The 12,068-nt window shown below is 38.6% G+C and overlaps 1 protein-coding gene across 1 annotated transcript in view; it reads right to left on the bottom strand.

Annotated features, from left to right (window-relative positions):
* Nucleotides 1-913: 913 nt before the first annotated feature.
* Nucleotides 914-12,068, bottom strand: part of CCDC6 (coiled-coil domain containing 6) — a 53,226-nt gene continuing 42,071 nt past the window's right edge. The window contains exons 10-11 of the mRNA XM_027649688.1: nt 8,750-8,874; nt 914-6,442 (exon numbers count right to left, since the gene is read on the bottom strand). Of these exons, the coding sequence (XP_027505489.1) occupies nt 6,251-6,442; nt 8,750-8,874 (317 nt within the window). The 3' untranslated portion in view covers nt 914-6,250. The remainder of the gene's footprint in view (nt 6,443-8,749; nt 8,875-12,068) is intronic.

Here is a 12,068-nt window from a genome sequence, read left to right as displayed (position 1 = left end):
TGAGAAAATATGTCAAAACAGTAGGAATTATGGTGTATTCTTAAGACAGATCTCCACTAGGAAATTACTGAATCCATCAATCGTAGAACTTGACTGAACTGAACAATAAGGTTTGATGACAAGACAATCAAGCTGAAGTAGACACCAGATACCATGACCTTACTACAAAAGAATAGCAAAAGCATACTTTTCTGAGCTACAAAATATACAGCACACCCCTTCGCATAGGCAAGGAAATATTTTTTGCCTTCTCTTCATCTTACACCTAGTATCAGATTAGAAAAGTAGTTGTACTGCCATGTACTGCTTTTGACTCAAAACATGTAGGATGTTTTTCTATAACTTTGCACAAATACACATCTCTGTTCCTGTGAGCTTAGAAAAACTGAAAAAAAGATGAAACTGTTCTTTTCCTACCCCACTCCACATCCCCCAGGAAAAGAACCCTCAAGACACGTGGACCTACTAAGACCAAAAGATGCTGCAGTTCTTGCTGTGGCAAAAAAAGCCTGAACTCTCAGTGGAAGGCTGCTGTAAAAGGTTAAACAGACATGTTTAATTCAGAGAGGTACTCTGGAATTTCCCCACAGAAACAGCTCAAGAAATATAGCTACACTCTCCTAAGACAGAAAACTGATGGAGTCAAGCATGCATTGTACTTTGAATACTCACTTAATCCAAAGGAGGAGCACCTCCTATGCAAACTTTATTATGCAAATAGGTTAATCCCCAAGTTCCACATTCAGACATTTAAGTGAAAACATTAGAAATGGCCCAACTAGAATCAAAGACAGCAAAAACAAAGACAAGCATGTATCTTTCTGTGACTCCTAGTTCTCATTTTTCTTCCTCCTTTTCCCAGTGATGACAGGCTGACAGAGAAGGAAATATACATCCACCCGGTACTCTTCCATACAAGTAAATACAAAAGAATCAAGTGTTTATTGGAAGTCTGCATGAAGGCACAGATGAGCTTGATTACAGACACATCATAACAATTACAAATATATGTAAACACCTTGAGATATACAAAAAAGCAATAATACAGCTAATACAGGAATATAACCTGCTAAAAAAACCCCAAACTTCTTTGTATCTGAGGTTCTTACAATAAGCTCCGATCCACACCAACACAGTGTAATGCTCTTAAAGTCATCACTTGGATTCATGCTCAACAAATCTGAACTTTGGCCATTGTTTGATCCAAACTGGAACAGGCTTCCTTCACTAGGATCAGAAAAAACATAGGAATAACCAGCTAGACACCCAATCAACCTATAATGAGGCTTCACTGGTTCTCTAAATATACAAGAGCAAGGTACCAAGGTACTGAAATTAAATACAAGCTTCAGAAAAGCTCAAGGATGCTTGTTCCACTTTTACTTGCATTTGAGGAAACTGCTGTATTTCTGCAGGAAAGGAACAGTCTACAGCTGTCAGGTGATTTTTTTCTTCCTCCACAGGAGGCTTAGATTTCATCTGAAACACCTGCCAAAACAAAAGTCAGCAATCACAAACTAAAGTGCCTCGGACAGCTTAGGTTTTACCACTAGAATAAAACATCTCTGTTCATAGATGCAGCATTAAGTTATATCATGAGAAAACCCACCTTTGCACATAGAAGACTACTTCCAATATTTCTGTGGAAAGGGGAATTGCTTTTTGTGGGTTTTTTTGTTATTGTTGGTGGTGGTTTTTTTAAATTAGATAGCAATGCCATAAACTTAAAAACAGCAACACAGCATTTTTTCAAAGGAAATCACGCACACACACACACACAAAAATGTAGTTTTAGTACAGGCCTAGACAAAGAGTACTCTGAGCAGCAATTTACTACAGGGACACACAGTTTTCTCAAACTCAACCCTCAACCATCTGTCCTTCTCACTTCTCCCTACAAAAACTGTATAACCTCCAAAGCCCCTTTCCAGTGAGGAAAGACTCCTATCCAGATAACACATGAAGAACAAAACCTAACACAGCTACATTTCTCCTGACCCTGCAGTCACATCCTCCCAACCTAAAGATGAGGTAGTACTTTTCTTTGCAGCCCAACTAGTTCAGTAGGAACAAGCACTGTTCTCCCTAAAGTAGCAGCTGCTTGGAATGCAGCACCAAACTCCACAGTCTATCTCCTCCCCAGGACACACCTCTAATCCAAAACCAGCACCAGCTGCTTAAAAAATAGTAAATCACTATATGAGCACACACTCCTCTTTATGACTGCATTGTAAAGGCCACAGTCTGGCATACTCAGTGACTTCCTCCTGTCTACAAAGTGGCAATGACTCAACTTATGTTTGTACTGGGACTAATAGTTATTACCCAAAAGGAACATGAAAATATCCTGAGTATTTATTACAGTGAGATGTGGAAATTAAAAAAAAAGTTAAAATATTAAAAATTTTAATCTGAATCCAAAAGAGGGCTGAAAGAGGAATTCAGCTCCTCAGGGAACTGAGGAAACCAGATTGTCTCTATGCATACAGTCCATTTGGTAATTAGGGACTCTGTTTGCTCTCTCTTCAGGAGGAGAGATCTTTCCCCTCAAGGAGGTTGCTGTAACATATGCATGTATTATAATTTTATAGCTTACACCCATAAAGCTTCTGGTTTCTTATGAGATGGCTTGAACTGGAGAAATATGCTCTGCATAGTCCATGCTCTGTAGACTCCCAAGGATCAAAAAGAAATGGACTGCCATGACTGAAACAAAGAGGAAACATCAAAAGAGTTGAACAGTATTAGAACTCGTACTGCTTGTAAAACTAAGCATGAGGATTAGAAAAAGCACTACAAAACTTAAACAAGGTCCCTGGATGCATCCTCTAGGCAAGCAATAATCAATACTGAGGATGAGAGGACTGTGTTCCTTTGACTGACAAACTACTCAAGGCTCTTTTATTTGTCTCCATGATCAGCTTCCATTTTTTTAACAAAATATCCAGAGTCTATACGGTCTCCTGGCAGCAGTGCAAGTTGCACAGATCCCAGGAAGCTTTCTTGTTTTCAATGCGTCCAAGACTGCTGTGCATTCAGCTGAAGTGCACAAGGATTCCACTCAGGCAGCTGGATTCCTAAACGCAAACATTTTTACAGGAAAGGAATCCTATTCTGTTCAGCTCCAGTACAGTGATTGTCAGTAGAAAAGCACTGACAACTTCTGGAAAAACTCTGATAGTACTTTCTGCCCTCAGGAATATACTCTCAAAAGAGTACATGTATTTAAAACAGTTTTATCTGGCTTTTAGCTGGAAAACTATCTGCGAACAGTCCCACCTCTTCTTCCAAAGAACTTCTCTGGAACAAACTGTGGATAAAACACACTCTTAACACTCTACAGAGTATCAGCTGCATTCCAGTGTGCAAGCCAGACCCCTTGAGAGAAAATATAAAAAGAAAGCTGCTTGATTGTCACAGAGGAAAGCACTGCTAAAACAGCTAAAAGGTAGATTTTATTTTTTTAATCTTTAGCTGTAAAGGGGTAGGCTCACAAAATGCTCATCACAGCTAAAATTGCTTCTGTGGCCTTACACAACTAGCGAGGATGCAGCGTGCCACTGACAGGCATTAGTGAGGAAAAGGACAGCAGAAACCCACCCAGGTGCTTCTGAGATAAACCAAGCACTCAAGCCCTCAGAGTAAGCTGGACCTCACTGTCAAGTGAGTTTCTCCAGTCTATACAAGATCCAATAAAATCACAGTTGTGGAATCATAATTCATGACTATAATTCACAAGGGAAACTGAAAATCCATTTACATTTATTAGGAGATGGTTGTGCACAATTTCTCATCTTATTCAAAAAGTCTACAAATAGAGTTTAACACTTCTGATTGCAAGCAAATGTTTGTTCAACGTTCTTAGTTCGATAAGGCCAATTAAGCGCCTTGTTACACTTCCAAGATTCAGTACACATTTGTCAGTTCTTTACTTTCTTCTGGTAACAGTCCCACTGGAATAGTAAGGAGAGTTCACTAAGACACTTTATAACAGCAGCTGAACTTGGGTTATGCAAATTCAGTTTTGGAATATGCTTCAAACATAAATTATTTTAGGCAATTTTCCATTTTGAGATCTTAAAACACTGTCAAAGGCTCTTCCCCTCCCGCCCACATTTGTACTACCATCACCATGGGCTTGGACTCCATAGAGCCATAGAGCCAAGAATCTCAAAGCACTTCAGAAAGGAGGGCACATTTCAAATAGTGTGATACTTGAGCTGGAATCCTACATAAAAAAAAACTGGTTTTTTTTTTTATTTGTCTTATGTTTACAAAAGGACAAGCGCCAAACTAAACCGATCCTACCTTGACCTTCGTCCCACCTCGGACTGCCTATCACCTTCTCACATGCAATCCTACCACTGATTCAGGAGCTCTGTTTAATTAGAACGCTCACAGCTGAGTTTCCTCTATGAAAAGGTGAGCATCTGCTATGGTCAATTATTTTCAGATGGAAGCACCTGGTCAAATTTTAGGTCTGCCACAATCTTGAGAATCACTTGACTGCGGAATCACTACCGTAATTAATGTAATTTGATAATGCACTTGATCCCATATTGGCTTAAGAAATGTAATAGACTATATATGCATTTCTCTAAATTCTCTCAGAGCTGAAACTACATAGCTACAGTGAAGAAATCCTAGTTTTGTCTTAAGCGGAACATTTTACAACATTATTTTAACTTACTACTTTGATTTAATGCACTAATTTTATAAGGATTTTCAGTTTGCAATCCTGACTGAATAGGTGAGCGGCAAACATGACAATATATGTACAAGTGTTAGTATACTACCAGAATGCTGTACTTCCTTCTCAAAAATGTCCTTAATAAAGCATTAGGCATGTCAAACAAACTTTTGTAAACAAAAGATAAATTACTCATGTTCTGCTCTGATTACAGCCAGATACATATTCTCATAAAATAAACATTCTCTTGTCATTTTCCATGGCCCACATATCCATATATATGAGGTAAACCACTTAAAATTATCAATAATATATAAACCTCAGTACTCAACAGGAACCTCAGGGAAAATGTAACCCAGTAAGATGTCAATATCAAGAAGTGACACTTTGTTCCACTGCAAAGTGAAACCAATTTATTTGTGCTAAATGAATGGAAAGAATGTATCCAGAATACATTTCTTTATACATTGTACCGGCTTAGGCTGCTAAATAAGCATTCATTAGTGCCATGTTGTGCTACTTTCTTGTACTCTGTTTCTACCAAGCAATACAATGTTTTGGCTGTTATGCCAATATATTCCTCTATGTTCATCTTATTTCTAACAGACTTTTGAACATTTAGAATACCTGTTGGAACTTTGCTTCGGGGGAATCACAACTAATATATTTTAACAAGAAAGAAATTATCATCAGTTGTTCTCTACAATCACATCGCCTTCTGCAGCAAAAAAAAAAAAAATCAAAGAGCACACTTGAATCAGCAATCAGTAACCTGTGGGCAGGACCACACTTACCGAGGTCATTTTGACAGCTCACACAGTATGGGCAGCTTACAGGTTAATGTAGATGTCAAGTGACATCATCAAATCTTAAGGTCCACGAATTGTACATTCCACAGACTCCAACAAGCCAGTTCCCTCAGTGTAAAATTCTGACTGTACCATACGTTTGAGGTGCTTTTAAACAGGAGAAATATGGATGTGTCCTGTGTGCTGAATTAGGCTTATTTGCTATGTAACACAACAGAGTTTGTGTCTTGGACATTGATTAGGGTGTCTGACTCACTTTTGCACTAGAAGCTGTTATCTTAAATAACTGAAACATAGTGCTGATTTTCCATAAGCTTGGTAAACACTGTAATAGTTCAGAATTTATCATGTAGCCCATCATGCCTTTCATTTTCTGCAAATTGTCATGAAAAAATATAAAAAGGTATCCCTTTAATTTTACAAACCTAAAAGCCAGGAAAATGAAGCTTTGGAGCCAAGCAAAACGACGTAATGCCGTATTACCAAACAGAGTAGCAGATGTTCCAGCCAGAGAATGGACATACATGTAGTTCAAGTAAACACTGATGGAAAACTTTGTTAAGTTAGTGTTGTAGACCCACAACACTGGCTGCATTTTATACAAACGTTTACAACACAATTAACAGTGAAGCCTATATAACCTCAGTGCAAATAAGTCAAATCCAAATATGCCAAGTTAAGCCTTTGGCTTTTAGTAAACTGCTCCGTGTTATGAGTCCACTTCTGACATACAGACTGCTGAGCACATGCACTAAGGCTGAGAGGAGGGATGCACTGAATGTTGAAAATTGGCTGCCTGCGACGCTGCGGGCGGGACCGAAGGTTGCACAGGTGGTGGAGGTGGTGGCGGAGGAGGCTGCACTGGGGTCTGCGTGTTTGGAGAAGGAGGAGGAGTGGGACGTTTAAATTTGTCAGGGCTGTTACTTCTTCGTGGTGAAGGCCTCTGCAGAACAAATATTGAAATCATGTTTAACAACACTCCTGAACAATGTTAGGTGCAAGTCCTCTAATCTTGGCAAAGGAAAAAAAAAAAGCCAAATCTCACAAAAAAAAAAATCAGAACAATTATGTGGGAAGAATAAATTTCAAAACATTGCAAGAGTCACAATACAACTTTTACAGAAAATAAACGTTCCTCTGAAATGGAGTAGCAAAGGGAAGGGGAAGTACTCTTGACATCGAACAGAACATGCATTCCTTCCTGTCAGCTTGCAGGAAATGAACACAAGACATGTCATGTCCTGAAGATATGTTTACCCATCATGACCAGCAACCTAAAAAGAAATGAGAGATGCTGCAGGCACAGCACCTCCCAGCTGTGCCTGCCCAACCAGCGGGTGCTGATGAACCTTTGACTTTATGCTGCTGGCATATGAGGTACAACTATGTGGTACCTGAGTGTGGGTGGAAATGTTTTGAATATCAGAGAGTCTGCCCAGAATCTCTAGCTCTCTGAAAGATTCTTAGCCCACACACTGGAGTAAGACCACAGCATAAAACAAGTTGTTCTTTGGAAAACAAAAAAGATTACAACTTTTTGAGCTGCATGAGTGAAGCAGTTGTTAGAGAGACCCCCTGAACAGAAACCACAGATTTTCAGCAATTTGCACATTTAAACACAAATATTTAAAACCCACTTTATCTTTACAAACCAGGGGGGGTGGGAGGAGGAGGGTGATCATCTTTAAATGTTAGCAATGTAAAAATATAAATTACACTGCACAAAACTAACTTCTGCACTTTTGAAACAAAAATGCTCATTACTTACCAATCCAGTGAGCATTAACCAAGAACCTCATGGCATGACAAACCACCCACCCACAATTAATAATCAATCACAGGTGATCAGCTCTGGGGAGAAGCATGATTACAGTTCTATACCAAATGTACTACAGATAAAGTCAAATTTATTCTGTAACGGAGATCAAAAATGAAGAGTCAAGAATCAAACTGCAATTTAGTCAAATCAAGTATATTGTATCTATTTTTCTGCACAACTATGTACAATAGTTTAATGTTCTATGCAAAAGCCAAGGGACTCTTGACAACTGACTGTTGTCTCTGAAACACTTATTATCATTTATTGCATTTGCATACATCTAATAATATGAAGGGACCTGGCATCAGTACTGAGACAAAGCCAAGAGCTACTTATCACCACCTTTCTCAGAACAATTAGTGTTTTGTCCTGAAGATGGATCTTTTTCATAGTGACTCAATTCATTTACATTTCGGAAAGAGCAGTATTTTTATAGACATTGAACAGAACAAGTTTCTTGAAAAACTTATTTATAAAATTAGTTTCCAGGTTTCCCAGAAACATAAAGATCTTCCTGTGACTAACTCATGCGACACACAGCCACTGGCTGAACCCGGACCAGGATTCTACCTTCCTGCTGAGCTCCAGCTTCCTTCCTGTTCTACCCACCATTATAGCATCCCCACCCCCCTTTGCTCAAGGAAATTGTAACAATTACCTTTGCACACCCACTTCACATCTGAGAATGACAAGTATAAGCAAAAACCTTGAACGATATTTACATACTACCATACCTGCTGAGAAAAATCAAAATGGTCTTGACACAACAACTGTAAGGTCTTTTGCCAAATGGTTAATATGTAGGCTCTGTTTTTGCTCATTAAACTCCACAAATATTTAGAAGAAACATGATGAAGCAGAAATGCACCAAACATCGCAGGTAAAAAGGAAATAAATTCAGTTGAAAGATATGAGAAATCGCCCTAGTAAATGTTTATATTAACTTTCTTCTTTGCCAATGAGAATAGAAAATAAGAGTTAACTGCCTGTTACAGTGACATGATGGTAGCATTGTGTGTCATCCTGAAGAAAACCTGAGCTTGAAGCAACCTCAGATGACTCATCCGTCAGATGGTGGAGACTAGGAGAAAAATGAAAGCATTGTTTTTACTTCCTGGGATAGGCTTAGTAGCTTAGAACATCACTTTTCACACCCTGCCTGCTGATCCATAAGATGATACCTATTACTGTCCTTAAGATGATAACACATCCTATTCTTTTGCAGAAAATAAGGTTCTCCAAAAAGAATCAGTTTCTGAGGGGTGAAGAGGAAAATCAGGGTTGAAGAAAGCAGCAATAGATATCTTGGAGTAAGGAGACAAAAACAAACATTTACACAAATGTTTCATAAAAAAGCTTAAGGACAAGCAATCATAACTTTTAAAAAGCAAACTATATTGGTAATAAGTATTTACTATTTTAAATACTTACTGTAATACCATGGGATGGTCCCATATGTTGCAAATGAAGGCCTGGGGAATTGTAGTAAGACATTCCAGCTCTAGTCAATGAAGTTGGTGGTGTGAAACCAACTGTGTGACTTGCATATGACAGACCTAAAATTGTTAAAACAAGGAAACATCAACATTCTTGTTTCCTATTAAAAACTAAAGTCTGAGGGGGTTTTTAAAATTTTTTGGTTCTGAATTAATGATAGGTTAAGAACTGGTAACTCCTGCAGATTAGACATCTAAGATATATTGATCATACTGAAAAGCGTGATGTGAAATGATTTTCTTTTCCTGTAGCATACTACCATATGTTTCAAACACACATTACACAACGTTAAACATAACTTTTCACTTAAGATAAATGGTGTAAGGCTCCCCTAGTAGCTTAGTTCACAATTATTTCCATCCAGCATTCCATTTCTCCACAGAGGAGATGGCTGCCTGAATAACATACAGTCTGAAGAAGCAGAGAGGTTGTGCCTGGAGCAGCCATCTAGCACTGGGCCACTATGAGATTCCACAAAAAAATCTGGCATACCAGATCTGCACTGAGGCTTCCTCCTCTTTTTCCTCAGTGTTTTAAAGATCTTTGGGGGTGTGAAATTAAAACATCCTGGGAAATGTTACTAGCTGGATTAGGCTAACAACTAACATTTAAAATTATAACTAATTTTATCCACATTAAAGAAAGCCTAATATTCAGAAGTGTAAATATCTAATTCTTTCAGCTAAGTATCTCCTTCCTGTAAGAACTCAGTTATAAAAATGCACAGTACTTATATAGCTAACCAAGGTAAACAGAAACAGCAACTGCTAAATGCTTCAAGTTCAGACCTTGAAGTGTTCTGAACAGTTTGAGTATTTATCAAGAGAGCACATTTTCCAAAACCTTTAGCTTGCTTCTGCTTTCTGACAAAACTATCACTAAGGTAGGAGACAGGACTTTTCTGAGCTGTTTACTATTAGACACAAGCAACTACTTTGGAGAATAATGACCAACAAAAATTTCTGAAGGTCTCAAACTTTTATAACACAGCACTGGATTTAACAGTTCTCACACTTGAGAACAGTGCCACAGCAGCTACAGCATGGACCAACACCCACCAGCATCCCTGACTGCAGGTGTCTGTTTGTCCCTACAACAGATGAGACAAGATCTTGGGGAGGAAACAGAACAAGCCTCAGATCACTAATAAAGTCATATAAGCAAACACTCCTCTTGCTTCCTTTAATTCTGTTTGATTCTGTTACATCCCCAATGTACGTTTGGTGCAAATTATGAGTGACTCCAATAGAATAACTGCCACTACAGAGTAACAACGAAATTAATCTGCTTTGACTACACAATCTAATTGCCTGTAGAGCATTTAAGTATTTTTGTAAGCACAAGGACAGAAACAATATTCAGGGAGGTGACAATGTGTTGCAAGTCAGAGGTAAATTTTTAGAATAAAAGGCAATATTTTTAGAAATAAAAGGTAAAATATATGCTTCAAGTCAACCTTTGTAACATAACAATTTTGAACTGCTTTGGGATAATCCACCTCCACAAGCTTTACAAATGCAAGTCTACACAGCAGACAAAGATATGAAAACAGGCAGCTCATCTCTGCGGCCCAAAATCTCTATCTAGCCCAGCTATAAAGCCTAAAACAGTTTACCCTCACTAAAGACTAACTGGTAATTAGACCAGCTAATCCCCAGCTGCCCAGGAGTAGCATTAATTACACTGTCTTCAAAGTTCCATGCACTGTGCTAGAAATCTCAGCAGTATCTCAGCTTCAAAGAGTCCTCAAAACTAGCATCCCAAGCACAAAAGGCTCTGGGAATCAGGAGCCAGAATCTGACCATTAAACTTGACCAGTTATCCATATGAAATTATAGCATTTCTAACCAGTTACAAATTGTTTCCACACATTTGGGCACATCATTTCCCAAATGAAACATGCCAAGTCAGACAGTTACTTGATGCAAAATACAACTGTTGTATTAATCTGTGCTGATGCTTTTGATATTGTCTTACTGTACTACTTAGGATACAAAGTACTCTCAAAAACTACTTGTTTTCATCCATTACTGCATTCATATATCCCAGACAGCTCTACGAAATTCCCTATTGATCTCATTAGTTCTCTAACAAATTGCTGCTTCTATTTTTCTGAAGTCTGAAACTTCCAGGTTATGGATATTAATTTATCAGATGCAAAGGAGAGTAATGCAGCTGCCTGTGCAGAACTGCTGGCCTGGAACATTTACATTTACCAAAATTTCCAAACTTGTGAACTCTGTTAGAAACTACCACTTCAGCTGTGCTGTTTTCAACTCTGATTCAGACTGTGTTTCAGCATCCCCTGTCTGTGGGATGTAATTCCCACTGGAACACTGCACTCTTGTATCAACTATTGATGGGAAGTCCACAGGGAACAAGGAATGTGCTTCGGTCCCAGTGTAGGAACAGAGTACTCTTGCACTGACACACCAGCATCTAAACAGGGTGCACTGCTAAGTAATCAAAGGTGCAAGTGCAAGCCTGTCAGTTCCCAGTTAGTCTGTCCCCCACACAGCTGTAATTTTAACCACTGTGTGGCCTGCAGACACAGTGTGCAGTGGAACTCTGCATTATTATGCAGCCTGCATGTGGATAACCACAAACGCCCGCAGTGGTCATCCCAGAGCAGCTGTTGGCAAGACTGTATTTCTGTACACCCACTTACAGGAAATGGATAAGCCACTTTCTTGGTAACATATATTGCAAAACATTTAAAGTCAAGTGATTTGGCTCATTGCAGAAGAGCAAAATTTTCCCGAAAACTCGTAATCATAAAGCTCTTCTCTAACACTGAAGCACAGCTTATGGTCACAGCCAGTTTTCACACACACTCACTCCTTTTACAGCACCTGGATGAAAACCATTGAGAATCCTTTGAAAAACTAAAGCTAACCTTGAAAATTAAAACAATTTAAAGACATTTTATATGTTCTAGCAGATCTGTGTAATAAAATGTCTCATTCCTATCTTGCAGAATGTTTCAATACAGAGCACATCTCACTTGCCTGCAGTGTGGGACCCTGTCCGGCAGGTTCTAAAGGTGAACCTGGGAAAGCAGGGCACACAAGATTCACTTCATTATGTACAAGTGAGTTTGTGACTGCCATATAACATCCACAGCCAACAACATCTAATGAATGCCCAAGTGCAATTTTAAGGGATTTTTAAATTTCAGTCAATAAATGTGTTAGTAACACAAATACATTTCCTTTGAGTTACATTCAGTAATTAGAAACTCAGAAAAGGTTTG

Source organism: Corapipo altera, unplaced genomic scaffold, assembly GCF_003945725.1.
Source record: "Corapipo altera isolate COAL_440 unplaced genomic scaffold, ASM394572v1 53, whole genome shotgun sequence".
Classification (NCBI taxonomy): Eukaryota; Metazoa; Chordata; class Aves; order Passeriformes; family Pipridae; genus Corapipo; species Corapipo altera.
This window is presented reverse-complemented; position numbering and strand designations above follow the sequence as displayed.